The sequence below is a fragment of the Aegilops tauschii genome, chromosome 7, assembly GCF_002575655.3.
Source record: "Aegilops tauschii subsp. strangulata cultivar AL8/78 chromosome 7, Aet v6.0, whole genome shotgun sequence".
NCBI lineage: Eukaryota > Viridiplantae > Streptophyta > Magnoliopsida > Poales > Poaceae > Aegilops > Aegilops tauschii.
In genome coordinates, this window is record NC_053041.3 from 191106757 (window position 1) to 191125758 (window position 19002).

Below are 19002 nucleotides of genomic sequence, written 5' to 3' on the forward strand. Positions count from 1 at the left end.
ATCGGCGTAAAAGCGCACTCCGCGACCTCACCGAAGTCAACCAAGTAGCCACAGTAAACCCTTGGAACGATACGGCGATAACTTTCACCGCCAACGATGAACCAAGGGCTCGATTAGTCTGCGCACCAGCTGCTTTGGTCTTAAATCCAATCGCCGACGGCTTTCAGCCCGCTAAAGTACTCATGGACGGCGGCAGCGGACTGAACCTCATCTACAAGGACACGCTTGATAAAATGCAAATAGATAAGAGCCGCATTGAGCAGAGCAGCACAACCTTTCGAGGCATTATCCCCAGTCGAGAAGCGCGATGCTCGAGGAAAATTAAACTTGATGTGGTATTCGGCACGCCGGAGAACTACAGGTCCGAAGAGTTAATCTTCCATGTGGCACCTTTCAACAGTGGATATCACACCCTGCTGGGGCGACACGCATTCACACACTTTCAAGCCATACCCCATTACGGGTACATGAAGCTCAAAATGCCCGGGCCCAATGGAGTTATCACAATCACCAGTGATCCAGACATAGCACTCCGCGCCCAAAACAAAACCGCATCCCTGGCCCTCGAGGAATTATCCGAGGCCCTTGCAGCCAAGGAGCTCACCGCTCTGCGTTCCACAGTGGATAGAGGCGATGTAATCCTCGATAAAAGGCCTAAGTCCACTTCTTTCAAGCCAGCAGATGAATAGTCAAATTCCAAGTTCACCCGACGGATCCTAATAAAACAACAGCCATTGGAGCACAGCTGGATCCGATGGTCGACGCCGCTCTAAGAGCATTCCTGCGCGAGAATTGGGACATCTTTGCCTGGCATCCCTCGGATATGCCAGGAATCCCACGCAGACTGGCCGAACACAGCCTCAACATAATAAAGGGGTTCAAGCCAGTTAAGCAAACGCTGCGGCGATTTTCCGAACCCAAGCGACAAGCTATGGGGGAGGAGCTAGCCAAACTACTCGAATCCGGGTTCATTAGAGAGATCAAACACCCGGATTGGCTAGCTAACCTGGTCATGGTGCCAAAGAAGGACAAATCCTGGCGCCTTTGCATCGATTTCAAAGACCTCAATAAGGCCTGCCCTAAGGACCCATTCCCACTGCCCCGCATTGACCAAATCATTGATGCAACTGCAGGACACGATTCACTATGTTTCCTCGACGCATACTCCGGATGCCATCAGATTAAGATGAAGGAATTCGATCAGGCTGCAACAGCATTCATTACTCCGTACGGGCCTTTTTGCTTCAACACTATGCCTTTCGGACTCAAAAACGCCGGCGCCACTTACCAGCGCATGATTCAAACATGCCTGGAAAAACAAATTGGCAAGACGGTGAAGGCATATGTAGATGATGTAGTCATCAAAACTAAACATGTCGAATCATTGGTGGACGACTTACGCCTTACATTTGACAACCTCCGAACATATGACATGCGGCTCAATCTGGAAAAATGCGTTTTCGGCGTTTCGGCCGGAAAGCTGCTCGGGTTCATTGTTTCCAATAGAGGAATCAAAGCAAATCCGGCAAAAATCCGAGCCCTCTCACAGTTGGCAACACCAACAGACCTAAAACAGGTCCAAAAACTAGGTGGGTGTGTGGCAGCCTTGAGCCGCTTTATTTCCAGCTTGGGAGAGAAGGCGCTACCGCTATATCGCCTGCTCCGACGTACCGACCACTTCAAGTGGACGGACGCGGCAACAACCGGGTTGGAAGAAATAAAAACTTTGTTAGCAAACAACCCAATCCTTGCCGCATCTAACGTAGGCGAACCTATGCTGTTGTACATATCTGCAACTCACCAGGTGGTGAGCGTTGTGCTCGTCGTTGAACGAGAGGAAGAGGGACACAAGTTCCCACTCCAAAAACTAGTATACTATGTATCGGAGGTTCTCACACCATGCAAATCCTGATACCCGCACTATCAAAAGATAGCATATGAGGTTTTCATGGCATCTCGGAAGCTGTGGCACTACTTTCAAGAGTGCTCGATCACGGTGGCCTCCGAGGTACCACTCAATGACATCATAAACAATCGAGATGCCACCGGCCGCATTACAAAATGGGCTATCGAGCTCTTACCATTTGAAATAACGTACAAGCCACGCTGAGCTATTAAATCTCAGGTGTTGGCCGACTTTGTCGCCGAATGGACAGAAGCCGAACTCCCTAAAGAGTACGGCACATATTCCAACTAGGTGATGTACTTCGACGGCTCTAAAATGTTGACTGGACTGGGGGCTGGTGTCATCCTAACATCCCCCACAGGGGACACAGTCCGTTACGTATTACAAATCATGTATACGGACTCCAATAATGCAGCCAAATATGAGGCACTACTGCATGGTCTCCGGATGGCTATTTCTATGGGCATACAACGCCTTGAGGTGCGCGGGGACTCAAACCTTGCAATATCCCAAATAAACTGAGAATTTGATGCAAAATATCCAAAGATGGCGGCCTACAGGAACGCCGTACTCAAAATATCAGCTCGGTTTGAGGGGCTTGAGTTTCATCATGTGGCCCGAGACAGTAACCAAGCAGCGGACATCCTTGCTCGAATGGGCGCTAAACGCGACCCCATCCCGCCTAACATCTTCGTGGAAAGGCTTTTCAAGCTAGCCGTAGTATGGCAGGACGAGAGCAGAAATACCAGTCCGGCGCTGACCACACCCTCAAATGCCGAACACGATTCGGATATCATCGGGGGCTCGGGAACCGAACCAACGCCTTCTGCCCACGTAATCATGGCGGTGATCGCCCCATGGACCGAACCCTTCTTAGCCTACCTCAATAGGCAGGAGCTCCCTGATGACCAGAACGAGGCCCGTCGCATAGTTCGACGCTCCAAAGCCTACAAAGTCCATGAAGGAGAACTCTACAAGGAAGGTACTATCAGAGTCCTTCAAAGATGTATCTCCAAAGAGGAGGGACGGCAGTTCTTGGCCGAAATACATGCTGCTCTTGGCGGCCATCACGCCGCAACTCGGGCCCTTGTAAGTAAGGCCTTCCATACAGGTTTCTTTTGGCCCACGGCCCGAGCAGATGCACAGGACCTCGTACAACACTGTGTCGGATGCCAGCTTTTTGCCAATCAAAGCCATATGCCGCCCACTGCCCTATGAACAATCCCCATTACTTGGCCTTTCGCGGTCCGGGGGCTGGACATGGTCAGACCCCTTAAAGGGGGAAGCCATAAGAAAAAAATACTTGCTGGTTACGGTAGATAAATTCACTAAGTGGATAGAGGCCAAACTAGTTAAAACGGCTGAAGCCGGACCGGTGATAGACTTTATATCCGGTGTTGTACACCATTATGGTGTCCCACACAGCATTATTACTGACAATGGCTCTAGCTTTACAGCCGACGAGGTGAAAATTTGGTGTGCTAATCTGGGCATTAAGCTCGATTACGCCTCTGTATATCACCCCCAAACAAACGGTCAAGTTGAACGGGCCAATGGCCTGATAATGAGCGGCATCAAACCTAGACTAGTGCGGTCCCTAAAGGAGTCGGACAAACACTCGGTCGAGGAGCTGACTCCGTACTCTGGGGGCTGCGAACCACGCCCAATCGCACGACCGGACACACACCGTTCTTCATGGTGTACGGCGCAGAGGATGTCTTGCCCTGCGAAATTATTCATGACTCACCTCGAGTGCGCATGTATGAGGAGAGAGAGGCTGAGCTCGATCGGCAGGACGACTTAGATGGCCTGGAGGAGGAGCGCGACGTCGCAAAAGCCCTTTCCGCATTCTACCAACAACAAGCTCGAAGATACCAAAGCAGAGAAGTGCGGGCAAAGACTTATAATGTCGGTGAACTCGTTCTACGCCTACCAGAGAAGAAAAAGGACAAGCTCAAGCCCAAATGGGAGAGTCCCTTCATTATAGATGAAGTTCTCACTGGATAATCCTATCGCCTTCGCAATGCATCGGATAATCGCTTAGAGACGAACCCATGGAACGCTGCTCGACTCCGAAGATTCTACGTCTGAGTCCGGACACATACCTTTGTTCGTTCCCTTTTTCTCCTTTTTCCTTTTTCCTCTTTTTTAGTTTTTTCTTTATGATTTCTAGCGTGTGTTTGGGTAAGCCGCACACTTGAGGGGTATGCATCCTTAAATGTACACACCCCATCATAACTGGGGGCTTCTCTCAATAGAAGCTTATTATTTCGAGCATAAAGCTCGCCATATATATGTTGTTTTCTCACAAACATCTTGTCTTCGCCATTATATGCGCCTCTATGACTTAAGTTTTTGCCCAGCTGGGTTGCTTGGCTCCTGTGCTTATGCCCTACGTTCCCGCTTGTTCGACTAGGGCATAAAGGGAGCACCTCTGCGGGTCATCCAGACATGTACCTCAGACGGGTGAAGCCGAAAGCTAGCGTTCTTAAGGGAATAATTGGTCGGCGGACAAACAATGAACTGCCTTCGTGGCAATATAAACTATCAAAATACAAAGACTTCGGCGATTCTTTCACACCATGGCTTAGGCATGTATACATAAGGCATGTTGACCCAGGGAGAGGAACCCTTAACGGAACTATTCTCTCTGGAAGATGTTTCTTACATTAAAAAGTAATATAACATAGCTCCCCGAATACAGTTTGTCTGTTCATGCACTATGGCCGGATTGCCTGGTTTCTGAACATACTTGGTGTTTCCCACAGGTATAGTATTCGAAAACACTCCAACCCTTGGGTTTTGGAGGTCGAAGCGGAAGGTCTGCCATGACAATCTTTTACAATTCGGTCGGAGATAAGTTTGATGATAAAGTATATTGTTACATGAAATAACACGCCTACTCTTTATCTATGCCATCTATCAGGCTGTCTAGTTTACAGTCCTGCTGTGAGAATTTGGCGGCTATCTTTACTTGATCGTACACCAAGCTAACCGGAATTTCTTGTCCGTCTGGTCCCCGAGGTCCGACCCGGGCCATATGATTCGGATCAAGTCCGGTATGCCGCGTTTTCACCATGGCCCAGGCCTCTCGTGCACCTTCTCGACATGTTGATGCCTTCCACATCTCAAAATGAAGACAAGCCCCCTTGAATAACTCCACGAGCTCCCCCATCATTCCCGGAGGAGAATCAGATGGCCATAAAGCCTTAGCCATGTTCCTCATTGCTTTCCGAGCTCGCTCATGCACTTTGGATAGCTCTTGCAGCAAGTCGCCTTGAAATCCGGACACTTCTCCTTTGGGCCGCCCAGTTAACAAACCCACAGGAACAAATCTCGTAAAAAATTTCCATCAGGGGATCTTATGAAAGTTAGGTTCAGGAACATACTAAATATGTCGCCTTTCAGCTTTCGGGTCTCCTTCAAGGCATCCCACGGTTGGGCTCTTATGTCCTTTAGCTCCTCGGCTTGCTTGATGTTGGCATCCTGCAGTTGTTCTTCTCATTAATGGTTTGTGTTAATACACGTTGACCAGCGGCTTCTTGCCCTTCAGCATGTTGCTTATCCGCCTGAGCAGCCTCTAGCCTCTTCTCCAACTGATCTGCCGATCCTGCTGCTGTAAACAAAACAATGAATACTAAAAATCATTGTTAGCACAGAATCGTATTTTCCGGACACTGTTGTGCTTACCATCCGGAGCCTTCTTGGATTTCTTCAAATTTTCCAGTTCAGTGGTGGCAACAGTTTGCTTGGTCCGACATTCTTCAAGCTCCTTGGACAGCGTGTTATTTTTATCCGCGAGTACCTGATAATATCAACGACCCTTAAATCAGTTGGTCCAATTGCTTCAAGTCTCGGGGGCTACTGGCACAGGATTATTGAATCTACACAAAAGTTCTTACCCCGCATATCCTTTGAAAGCTGGTGAGTGGCTCCGGCAAGTCCATCCCGAGCAGCTCGGATATATGAGTTAAGGGCATTGAACGCCTCTTCGGTAAAACATGGGTCGCGCATGGCCTCTTTCCGCCGCTGATGATTCATCGCGCTCTCCACTTCGGAATTGGTGACGGACACATTATCCGAATCCTCTTGGAGATGACAATCCGGCATTTCGCCCGTATCAACCCTAGTCCTTATGGCAGGGTTCGGGGCCGGATTGGTCGATGCATGGCCGACGAGGTCCCCGAATATAGTCCGGCGTATGCTCTTCCTACAAAATGGCCCAGCAGAAAACATCACAATTCGGTCTGTCCACCGAGTGCGTGTTAAAAACTATACCTCTATGGTGAAGGCAGGGGCTCGGTAGTATTACCGTTTGCCCTTCTTTTCAAAGACTCGCCCTGCGCGGGCGTCGCCTTCTCAGAGGACGCCTTTGATACAGCTCGGCGAGACGAGCACCGCCCCTTCGGAGCATGAGACAGTGCGGTGGGTGAGGTGCAATGAGAAACTCTTTTGGAGGAGACGTCTCTTGGGTACTTACATGGGAGGAGGGGAGAAGGCCGGGGTAGTCGGCTATAATAGCCACTTCCATGCCATCGTAGCTTGTCTGATAAATGACTCCCTCCTTAACATCTATGAATATGTCCGGATCTTCTTCATATCCGAGATCCAGGTCTCGAATATGGTCCTCTGGCTGCGGAGCGGGTCTGTAGATCCCCTCGACGACCTTTCTCCATTCCTATTAAAAGTAGCCGGATTAAGTTCGACTAGCATAACTCTGGAAAAAAGGTTGAGTAAGGCCAATAATCGAAAAACTCACCCAGTCGATGGGGTTATACATAGAAAAACCTTCCCGACATTTCAAGCGAGTGAAGTCTTCCTTCTCCCTTTGAAAAGGTCAGCTAAGATGGTGGCCAGGGCGGCAAAATTATCTGGACCCTTGCATAGACAATGGGATGCATCGTCCTCCCCGTTGTAATGCCACATAGGAAAACCCCTAGATTGAAGCGGCTGAATGCATCGCTTTATTGAAATTTCCATTACCTCGATTATAGATAGCCCAGAGTTGGAAAGTACTCTGATCTTGCTTGCTAGCCTCTCGACCTCTGCACTGTCTTCTTCCTCGAGGCTTCGGGGACGCCAGCTGGCGCGCTTCTTTAAGGGAGCGCTCGAGAATTCGGGAAGACCGCGCCGGATTAGGTCCGGCAGAACGATGTCTTCAATATAAAACCATTCCGAGGGCCACTCTTCGGATGACTTATTCGGAGTGCCAGACAGGTATCATGTCCCAGCTATGTGCCACACCTTGGCACGCCCACCTTGAATATAGATCCCTTTCGGGAGCGGGGGGCGAGGCAGAAAAATTTCCGCCATAGCTCGAAATGAGCATCACAACCTAGGAACAACTCGCAAAGAGCAACGAAGCCCGCGATATGCAGGATGGAGCCTGGTGTTAGATTGTGCAGTTGGAGGCCGTAATACTCCAGGAGACCTCTAAGGAAGGGGTGGATAGGAAATCCTACGCCCCTCAAAATGAAGGAAACGAAGCACACCCGCTCCTCTTTAGAAGGATTGGGGAAATTCTCCGCCAGGGCTTTGCCATTGTGGGAAGTTAATCCAGTCCGAACGGAGATTAGATCCGCAGGAGGAAGATATCCCTGCATCTGAAGTTTATTCAGATGGGCGCGGGATATTGAGCAGCTTTCCCAGTCGCCTTTTTGGAGGCCGTGGGGACATGAGGAAGAGCCAGGAGCGCCGGCCATGTTTGGGCAGTTTCCTATGGCGAGCTCTAAGGATTTCCGCGTGGTGTGGAATGGCATCTGAGATCCAATCTCCTTAAATAGACGCCTTCCCTGCGCGGTCGAGGGGTTATTTGTAAAAAACACACCTAGACCGTTCGCATTCATCCGACACGTGGAAGCCGAGGCGACGACAACAAAATAGAATATGATATTTAATGTGGAGCCGGATTATCGTCAAACCGAAGTGTAATGGAGAACCCGCCTTGCAAAGCCGAAGACATAAAGCCGGATACTGCGTCGTCATTGAAGGCGAGTTCGGGGGCTACTGAGGGAGTCCTAGATAAGGGGGTCCTCAGGCGTCCGGGCTATGTGACATGGGCCGGACTGATGGGCCGTGAAGATACAAGATAGAAGGTTTTCCCTCGTGTCCAGATGGGACTCTCCATTGCGTGGATGGCAAGCTTGGCGGCCAGACGTGTAGTTTCCTTTCTCTGTAAACCAACTTTGTACAACCCTAGCCCCCTCCGGTGTCTATATAAACCGGAGGGTTTAGTCCGTAGAGGCAATCACAATGATATAGGCTAGACATCTAGGGTTTAGCCATTACGATCTCGAGGTAGATCAACTCTTGTAACCCCTACACTCATCAAAGTCAATCAAGCAGGAAGTAGGGTATTACTTCCATTAAGAGGGCCCGAACCTGGGTAAAACATCGGTGTCCCTTGTCTCCTGTTACCTTCGATCCTCAGACGCATAGTTCGGGACCCCCTATCCGAGATCGGCCGGTTTTGACACCGACAAGGGGGAGTTGCGAAGTGAAGACGACTATGGGCACAAGAGTTAAACGGTTGCATCCCGTCCATTTTAACCAACAAGTGAAACGATCCAGCGTCTCTCCACACCGACTCGATTGGTTAGATCTATCGGCTTGTTTGGTTATTATCATGAGCTAATTCAAAAATCCGTGGCATATCTTATTTGTATGCCTTAAAAGTGGTGCCTATTTGGGGTTTTGACCAATTGTGCTAGTTTTTTGCTACCGTGGCCTAAATGTAGTGGTTTTGTTTAATTATCTTCAAAACGAACTGGGTATACCTTCAATAGTTTCAATACTTATGATGTGTTTCACTCTTTCAGCAAATGAATGTTTCTTAGGGCAGAATGAATGGTGTGTCTGCTTTCATATGTACATGTTCATAAGAGCGTGATTTTGGAGGTTGCGGCTACTGTGCGCAAACACAAAGTCGCCATAATGTGGCCTCCATATCTTTTATTTTGATATTTTTTTTGTTTTCTTCTTTGTATGCTCAATTCAAGGTATACTTAGTTGAACCAAACCACTTCAAATCATTAGCAAACACGACATACCTATATTAGTGGCCAAAATTTGCCATAATATATTTTCTGCGACTTCCAACGTTGTTAAGTGACATTTTCAAAATTTGCGCAATGTCGTTATTCAACATTGTTATGTACTACTCTAGACCCACGAAATAGCCGTTGTCGTCGTCTAGTCATCGTACTCCCCCAGAGATCTTTGAAGAAGGCATAGGGATCGGACTCACGAGCAACGACCTTGAGCTGCCGCTGCTCCTCCTCGGCGGTGGTAGCAGGGCAAATCCCCCAGTGAATGTGCTCCTTGTCACGGCAGCGCCCCTCCACTTTGAGGACAGAGAGTTGCAACTGACATTGACAGTGTCCTCGGGCTCCAGCTCGAGGGCGACGGGGCCATCGTCCTTGATGACGGCTACAATGGCGCCCGAGGTGCAAGATCGATGCCACTAGCCCCATGGGAGCTGACACATCACTCGCGGTCGTTGTCACGGGAGCTGTCGCGGTATGGGAAGCACCAACATGGGAAGAAGAAGCGTTGGGTACCCTAGGGGGAGTTCGCACCGTCGGCGCAGCGTGATTGGGACAAGTAGTTGAGCCAATAGACTGCGTGCCTCCAACTCAACGTCATTCTGGGGAGGGGAGGAGGAATCGAGGAAGGGGCTGGCGGCTAGGGTTGTGGTCAACGGGATGTGTCCCATCGAACTTTTATAGGGTATGATGCCGCCTGACGAGCATCCGAACGGCCGCCCCACGAACCCAAGGAAGCGAAGGCGCCATTAAAGGGTGGGTGGTTAGAGCAACTCCAATGGGGCGACCCATTTCGTCCGCCGCCGTCCGTTTGGGTCGGCGCGGACACAAAAGGCGGCCCAACGCGCCAACCCAAACGGACGCGCGTCCGCTTTTCATCCGCGGCGACCCATTCTCGACCCATTTTTGAGCCGGATTTGCATCGGCGCGGACACGCGACGGACGCGCGCACGCTCGCCTTCTCCTCTGCCCGGGCCCGCTGGTCGGTGGCACATTGGCCTCCCCCCTCACCCCCCATCCAACAGCAACCCTCGCCCGCCTCCTTCGTCGCCGACGCCGCCGCCCATTTTTGCCGGCGACTCTGCCAGCTGCCGCCGCCTCCACATCCGCTCAGCAACGGTGCCCACTCCCCCATCGCCTGCCACCGCCGTCTTGCCGTCGGGGAGCAGACTGCTTCCCACCCCCGCTCCCCCACCTCACAGCTGCCCGCGACCAAGAGGCCGCCTCGCCGCCTCGGCCAGATCCTCACCGGCACGCTCATCGGACGCCGACCCACTTGTCGGACGCCGGTAGGGCAGCTAGCTGGTCCGTGCGAGCAGTGACTCCCCTCGTCGGCCTTCTCCTTCGTCGACGCCTGCAAGCTGTTCGACAGTTTGCCAAGGTGCAAAATGGACTCCGCCGACGAGTTCTTTTTCCATAATTTCCTTTGCGACTAAGACGATTCGTCCTCCGACGACGAGGAGGAGATATTGGCTGCCGTGTTGGTCCATCACCACCTCAACAGCCAGCGGCCGTTGTTCCGTGGCTCCATTGCGGCCACCTTCATGTGTTGAATCGCAACCGAGAGAGTGGGCATTTCCTTCTTTGGAAGGACTACTTTGATACAACAAACCCGTTGTTCAAACATCAAAAATTCCGCCGCCGTTTCCGTATGAGTAGGCATCTTTTCAACTGCATTAGAGAGGGGGTGGTCGGCTATGATGACTATTTTGAGTGCAAAGAGGATGTCGCCGGCAAGATTGGTTTCTCCTCTTATCAGAAATGCACTGCCGCCATCCGAATGCTTGCATATGGAGTGCCCGGTGATCTCATTGACGAGTACGTCCGTATGAGCGAGTCTACAAGCCTAGAGTTCATGTATAAGTTCTGCAAGGCTGTTATTGCTGTGTTTGGCCCTGAGTACTTGAGAGAGCCGACAGCTGAAGATACATCCCGTTTGTTGGCGATGAATGCCAGTAGGGGCTTCCCAGGGATGCTTGGCAGCATAGACTGCATGCACTGGGAGTGGAAGAACTGCCCTTCTGCTTGGCAAGGGCAGTATAAGGGCCATGTCAGGGCTTGCACTGTCATACTAGAGGCTGTGGCGTCTCAAGATCTCTGGATCTGGCACTCTTTCTTTGGCATGGCTGGATCACACAATGATATCAACGTGCTTCAGCACTCGCCGGTGTTTGCTAGGCTTGCCGAAGGCAACAACCCACCGGTGAACTTTACTGTCAACGGCCACAACTACGACAAAGGATACTACCTGGGTGACGGTATCTATCCTCAGTGGACCACTATTGTCAAGACAATACCCAACCCTGTCGGAGAGAAGAGGAAAAGATTTGCCCAAGAGCAAGAGAGTGCTAGAAAGGATGTCGAGCGTGCCTTTGGTGTTTTGCAATCTCGATGGGGCATCGTTCGGTATCCTGCTAATACCTGGAGCATGCAGAAAACTGTGGGAGGTGATGACTGCTTGTGTGATCATGCACAATATGATCGTAGAAGAGGAGCGCCCGGAACGTCTGTACGATCAAGGGTTTCAGTTTCAGGGTGAGAATGTTGTGCCTGAGCATGGAGGAGCGGCAACATTTGAACAGTTCACCCAATTTCATCAAGGCATGCGTGATTGGAAAACTCACGTGCAACTGTAAAATGTTTTGGTTGAGCATATGTGGGTTCATGTTGGCAACCAATAAATGTATCTTCTTTTATTCGTTTGCAAAACTATGTGAAACATTTTTATTTGTATTCGGCATGTAAAACTATACTATTTCATTCGGTTTAAACTATGTTATTTATTTGATAATATATTTGAATGCAATCATCAATGTAAAATTGAGCGGCCAGCCAGCCACGGCAGCACATATGGATCGGCGCGGTGGGCGCGCTGCCGACCCATATTAAAAACAGGACGGACGCCGGGCGGGCGGCCGACCCAACGAACAAAAAGCGGACGAAATCGCAGTCTGTTTGGGTCGCCCGCTTGAAGTTGCTCTTAGCGGTTGCATCACCCCAACCATTAGTATCCGTACGCGTAGGAGGCACACTCCTTCAAATCCCAGCACTGGCGGTTGTATTTGAAGCGAGCTCCAAACGAGATCTCCAGGCCCTCGGAGTCGAGCTTGTTTCTGAAGCAAACTTTTATGACGGTCTGAGAGTGTAATTTTAGACTAAAAAGATTTGTATTGACAATTACGGACCATAGGAAGGCTCTTGCTACAGTGCGCCGAAAGCTGTTCATTTCTCTCGGCTGCTAGAGCCATCGAAAGGCCGGACTGGTACGGGCCGCGCGAGGACGCGCTCCAAGTCCAGTGCACTGCGCAGCTGCTCCGGCGCTAACTCGGGTAGGTGCTTCTGTGATATTCCTTTTTCTAGAACGTGCTGCCGTACTCTCTTTTACCCTGTTGGACAAAGCAGACTGAGCAAGTGGGAGTGGCTTGAGATATTTTATCCTTCAGATCGACAGCCATATCACTACCCTACAAGGTTGTATTACATTCCAAGTAAGCAAACAATGGTGTCACACCGACGGACTCTCTGATGCCACAGCGCTCCATTGCTAGCCACGTTCATGTGTCGACTTCATTTCTGGTTTCGGCTCTGCCACCATTCTTTCCGAGATCTACCCCGCATGTCCCAGGGTGAATTCCGCTGCCTCTTCCGAGATACCTACTCTGTTTTGTTCGGAAGCTCTAAGATGTTCGAGCTTAAGCTTTAAAATCGTAAAATATGCACCATCTTGGCGTGCTGGGCGTAAGCAATGATGCGCCGTGGCTGGCAAGTGGCAATAGCATCTTTGCGGGAACATGGCGGACTTTTTCACTGTTCTAACCCATTTGCTAAAGTTTAACACGATTTGATCCATGTTTAATTTTTTTTTCGGATCTGACCCATTTCAAAACGCCATCAATTATGACGTCTTGCTTGCACTGAAGACGCTTCAAACCCTAGCGCCTGGCCTGACACACACCCTGCGCGATGTGGCAAATTTTGCCCCGACCCTAGACGCTAAAGACCATGGCGTCTACATAGCTACTATATAAGTATATGATTTTTAACCAGAGGAGATAACACATGCGTACCAAAGTCCAGCAAGTTGGCACATAGCCCTGCAGCGAGACTTATCAGCACTGACTGTATAAATATATACTGTCTTATATGGTTGTCATCAGGCTAACTGATCCAACCCTAGTCACCGCCCGTCGCTTCCGCTTCGCGTCGCTCCCGAGGTGGTCGGCCTCGATGACCGCCGCCAGGGGCCGCGCCGCCCTTACCTAGGATTCATCTGCCGGTCGTGTTGACCGGCTGCCCTAAAGAGTCTTTTTTCTGAGTCCTTACTCCGGGTTTTTCTGTCTTCCGTCGGCGTTATCTTTTTGGTTTTCCGATCTAATATTGGTTTGCGTCGCCCGCGGCCGTCGTCGACACCCGCGGCCGTCCTGCTTCTTCACCAACCCGGTGGCCTCGCGCGACAGGCGACCCCTTACGTCCGCCGTCCGCACGCCGGCCCGCCCGTAGATCTCCGTCGGCCGTCATCGCCCTACTTCGACCGGAACACATGCATCGCCCCGACCCGGCGGCCTCGCGCCATGCGGCAGCCCATCACAGCCTCTGCGTCGCCCTGTTGGGCCACAGTTCCGCCGCCCCGTGCCCGGCTGCACCGACCCGCGTCACCGGTGCGTCGCCCCTTCGTGTCGTAGTGCCGCGGCCCGCGGTCTACCGCCGCCCCGAGGCCGTCCGCTCCAGGTCGTCCCGTGGCTGCACCGACCCTCACGCCGTCACTGCGTCGCCCCGTCGGGCCGTAGCGAGCGTGACACGCGGTCCACGCCGTCGTCCCGAGACCGCTCCCGCGGTTGCACCGACCCGGGTTCCGTCGCTACGCCGCCCCTTTGGGCCGTAGCGCCGTGGCCCGCGGTCCCCGCTGCCGCCTCGAGGTCTTCCCGCCGTCGCCCCGACCTGCCCGCCGCCTCTGCGTTGTCCCTTCGGGCCGTAGCGCCGCGGCCCGCGGTCCACTCTACCGTCACCGCACGTCGACCTCCCGTGGTATGCACCGCACCGTCTCCCTCGGCGCGGAAATGCCACCGTCCACGCCAGCTTCGTCACGCTGTCAGGATTCCTTGCCTACTTCGAGCAACCGCCGCCGCTGCTACCTCCGTAGTCGCCGCCGCCGCTGGTCCACCCTTCTTCGTCTTCGTCCAGCACCAGCCCGTCGCTAGCGCCGCCATCATCTATCCCAACCACTTCATCTACTCCGACAACCGCGGGCGATATCGGCCCTCGCCGATTGGCGCCGCCACCGTCGTCGAGTTCTTCTCTGCTGGCCCTTCCGAAAGCAACTGAGTGACAAGATGGATGCTACATTAAAATTGCCGCTCCTTCTCATCTTCCTCGCGCTCCCGCCGCTTCTCCTCCCCCTCGCGTGCGCAGCGTTGCCGGCGCTCCTCCTCCCCCTCGCGTGCCCATCGCTGCCGGTGCTCCTTCTCGCGCACGTCGGGGCGCGACGCTGCTCCGTCGTGAGAAGAGCATGCCTCCTGCGATCGCCTCCGCCCTCGTCAGCTCAGACTGCGGCACGGCTGGCATCGGGATGCGGTGGGTGTCAAGGTGCTAGCCGTGGGGGAGGTTGATGTCCGACCACGGTAGCGGGAGCGCACGACGAGTTGGCCTCGGCGTTGCCCTTGCCAAAGAAGCCGATCATGGCGTCCAGGGTTTCTGTCTGCCGGCGAGGGGGCACGCGTGGCCAGATCTGGACGGGAGTGGTGGGGAAGAGAAGTGGATGAGCCCCCCCCCCTCCCGGGGCATGCTTGCAATTTAAAAAGCGTGGACTCCGGACGCTTTCACTGGCTGCCATGCGGGCCCAAGTTAGGTGGACGACATTAAATTGGACCACGGTGGTGGTTGGACTGCCGACAAGTCGGCCTGAGACGGACACCGAGCGGACGTGCGTCGCGTCCGTCCCGTGTCCGTGTGTGCAAATCAGGTGTAAATTTGTGCCAGAAATGCATCCACATAAACAAGACGCGTAAATTGGATTTGGGTCAGTGTTTATGTTTGTTTTAATCCAAACAAACACGGACGGACGAAATGAGTCAGCGCGTTGCAATTATCCTAAAGACCCAATGAGGTGATGAACTACTACACTTCTTAGCCCGTGCCCACGTGCATCGATGCACTGGATATACTTACCATGCCCACTAGCATTAGCTGCATTTTCATGCATTGTAGACGAGGTAGCTCTTGTACTGCCTTTCATATGAGACAACCATATAATACAGTAAATATTTATGCAGACGGTGCTGACAAATGTCGCTGCATGTCTATGTGCCTCTTTGTTGGATTTTGGTACGCACATGTCATCTGCTCTCGTTAACAATCGTATGCATACATGGTGTTGTAAATGAACACAGGCAGCTAGGTAGACGCCAAAGTCCTTGGCGTCTAGGGTGAGGTGAAATTTGCCACGTCGAACGGTCAATTGGGCTGACCAGGAGGTGGGCCAGAGCTAGACGCCGAGGTTCATGGCATTTTCAGTGCAAGCACGGCGCCATGGTTGTTGGCGTTTCGAATTGGGTCAAATCCAAAAAAACCTTTAAACATGGGTCAAATCGTGCTAAACTTCAGCAAATGGGTTAGAACAGTGAAGTCCAACATGCCGCCCCTCTGTCTACCGTCTAGCCGGACTTAAATTTGGTCCCTCAAATTGTTCGGTATGTGTCTATTTTATGTCCCTATTTGATCATGCACGTAGCTATGTCTCTTACTATTTTTCTATATTGTCTAATCATATACATGTGATTATAGTTCACAATAGGCCAAATCCTACGTGGCAACTGATCGGACACATCGGAGCGCTTCTTATATTGCCTCATTTTTTGGGATATATTGCCTCATGTATGGGTTAAGTGTGAGGAGTGCTCGAAAGCCGGAACATATAGAAAATCTTTGAATAGTCTGATTTTTGAGAACTTTTTCTGAGAACTTTGAATAGTCTGATTGGGTCAGTGATTATGCGTCCCCTGATCAATTTGGAAAGTAGAGATTTCTAAATCTCAGTCGACCAAGACTTACGAAGTCTCATGTTATATTCGTGAGATCTTGTGTGAACATCCATGTAAAAAAATTGTTAAATCTCACTGAGATCTAGCCCCACACTCAATAAAATACTCCGCCTTTTCCCTCTGCGGAATGTCCGGGCGCGGCGCATCTACGCAAACTTTGTAGTACTCCTACTAGTAGTACAATGATGGGGCTGTGGCCATCCTGTCGCGCGGAGAGATCGAGATGAGGGATCCGGAAGCGCCCTCGCTGGTGAGGCTGCCGGAGCACGTGGTGCTGGAGATCCTCGCGCGCGTGCCCGGCGTCGCCGACCTCTTCCGCTGCGCGGCCGCGCGCAAGCGCTGGCGCGACCTCGTCACCGAGCCGTCCTTCCTGCGACGCCGCTGGCCGGAGGGCGCGTGCCACTGCTCCTCCCTCGTCGGCTTCCTCGGCCGGGAGCGGCGCCGCGGCGGGGAAGGGCCGCCGGGCTCCAGCTTCGTGCGCGCGCCGGGGTCGGTGCTCGGCCCCGGCCGTCCCCTGCTCGGCTCCTTCGTCCCGGGCGCTGCCGGCCTCCTCGACGACCGCGTCGTGCCGCTCGCCTCGCACCGCGGCGTGCTCCTCGTGCGCTTCGGCGCCGGCGCCGAGACGGAGGCGGAGGCGGAGCCAGAGCCCTGCGTCGACCGCCTCGCCGTGTGCAACCTGCTCTCGGGCGCGTGCCACGTGCTCCCCCCGCTGCGCTGCGACTGGTTCTTCGACTACTTTGGCACGAGCGCCCACGCCGTCCTCACCGGCGAGGACTGTTGCCCCGACGACGGCCAGCGGCAATCGCCGGACCCGGCTTCCTTCAAGGTGCTGGTCGTCGGCGTCAGCGACGACCGGCGGCACTACGTTCTCCGCACGTTCTCGTCCGGTGAGCCGGGCTGGAGCGCGCCCAGCGAGTGCTTCGACCCGGTAGAGCGCGGCATCTTCGGACCGTTCAAGCGGCGCAGCGCCGTCGTGAGCCACGGGACGGCGCACTGGGTCCTCTGGGACCTGGTGAAGTTCCACGTCCTCGACGTGAACGCCGCCACTCGCCACGCCTCCTTGCAGGAGCTACAGACCCCGCCGCCGGCGGGCGACCTCCCCCTGTACGAGTCGCCGCATCTGAGCGTCGCGCCAAACAAGGCGGCGACGCTGTCGTCGCTCTGTCTGTCGAGCCAAGACCCCCAGGTGGAGATCTGGACGCGGCGGGACGGCGGCAAAGGGAGCGACGAGGATCGCGGCGGAGACTGGCGCCGGGATAGGGTGGTCGAGATCACACCCGAGCAGAATCAGATCGTCGACAGGCCACGGTGCATGTGCGCCGGAGACAGGAGTGGCACGCTGTTGATCACTGACCGGTGCCGGTGCATGTACATTTTACATCTCGAAAGTGGCGCCATGGAGGAGGTGACGGACCACCTCCGTGGCCTCCGTGACTACAAGACCGCCATGGCCGTCGAGATAGATTGGCCGGCCTTCTTCGTCTGTCGGCTTCTTGGTGGAAAGGCACATGTTTAATCTGGGGCGAGCATTTCTCTCTCATCGGCGTAAGCTGGCCGACCTGGCTGTATTAATTCGTGTTAATTATGTTCGAGATCGCAACCACCTTTGTGCAACCGGAACAAACCTCAACATATACTTCTGTATATGTTGTTCCCTCGCAAGCAAAATTAGCAAAGGTTTAAAATTGCATGCATATGCATATGGATAAGAAGAGAAAATTAATGTCATCAAGACTACTACTTTAAGAGCTTTAAGCTTTAAAATGCTAACTCCTTAAACTGCAAACTCAATTACTCCCTCCGTCCTTTAAAGAGTGTACTTCCAACTTTGTTGGAAAATCAAACATTTTTATGTTTGACCGTATTTATATAATGTTACATCGACATTTATGCCATCAAATTAGTAGCATTAGATTCATGATAAAATATACTTTCATCATATATCTATTTAGTTTCATAAACATTGATATATTTTTGCACAAACTCGGTCAAACTTTAAGATAGTTTGACTCTCCAACAAACTTGAAAGTACACTCTTTAAAGGACGGAGGTTGAACAATTATTTTTCTCCTCCGACACAAACTCATCATGGTCGGAGTCATCAACATCATCGGTCATAATATTTTTCTCCTCCGACACAAACTCATCATAACCCCATTCTAAGATCAAGTTATAGTGAATGCAACATGCAATAACAAATCTAACTTGGATGGAGAAAGGGTGAGATGTCTTCTGATCCAGGATCTTAAATCTATTATTCAAAACATCAAGTGCCCTCTCAATTGTAACTCTTGAGGTTCGAGTGTCTGAGGTTGAACAATTCGACGGCGGTACTAGAATAGTTTCGAGGAGAGAACTCGTTCAGATGGTGTCGTGGACTTAACACGGCAGATGTCCTAGCGAAAGGACTTTGTCATGGAGCCATCGCAACTAGGTTAGCTTAAAGGGGTTAATCGGGACAAAGGACACAGAGAGTTTATACTGGTTCGGCCCCTCGCGGTGGAGGTAAAGGCTTACTCCAGTTTGGGGTTGTATTGCTTGGGTTTCGATTACCAGGGAGCGAATACGCTTGACCTAGTTCCCGATCTCTTGTTTCTTGAGTTAACCCACCGCCGGGTCACCCCTTTATATACACAGGTTGATGCCCGACGGCTTACAGAGTCTCGGACAGCTCATACACAACGTGTCTGGCTCGGTGACTAACTAAGCTTGCCTTATAATACAAGTCATACATATGGCGGTTCATCCTCTTGGGCCTCAAGTCGCCTCTAGGTCTTGGGCCGTCAATAGGCTTGCCATGATCCGCCATCTTCATTGTATAAGCCGTTAGTGGTATGACCCGGCCCCTCCTGGGCGGGTCATACCCAGTAGTTATATCCCCAATATTAGGCCCCGGGTTGATTTGAACTTGTTCACATCAATCTTCAACACTTGACTTAAAAAAATTTGGCATTGTCAATTTTATAAGCTTGCTATAACCCGCCATGACGTCAGCTCACAAAACCACCTTAACCCG

The 19002-nt window shown here is 52.1% G+C and overlaps 1 protein-coding gene across 1 annotated transcript; it reads left to right on the forward strand.

Moving 5' to 3' along the window:
- The first annotated feature begins 16042 nt into the window (after positions 1-16042).
- LOC109752139 (uncharacterized) lies at positions 16043-17705 on the forward strand. The gene has a single exon (XM_020311011.4). The coding sequence runs from the start codon at positions 16210-16212 to the stop codon at positions 17500-17502; it is 1293 nt and encodes a 430-aa protein (XP_020166600.1). The 5' UTR covers positions 16043-16209; the 3' UTR covers positions 17503-17705.
- The last annotated feature ends 1297 nt before the right edge of the window (positions 17706-19002 follow it).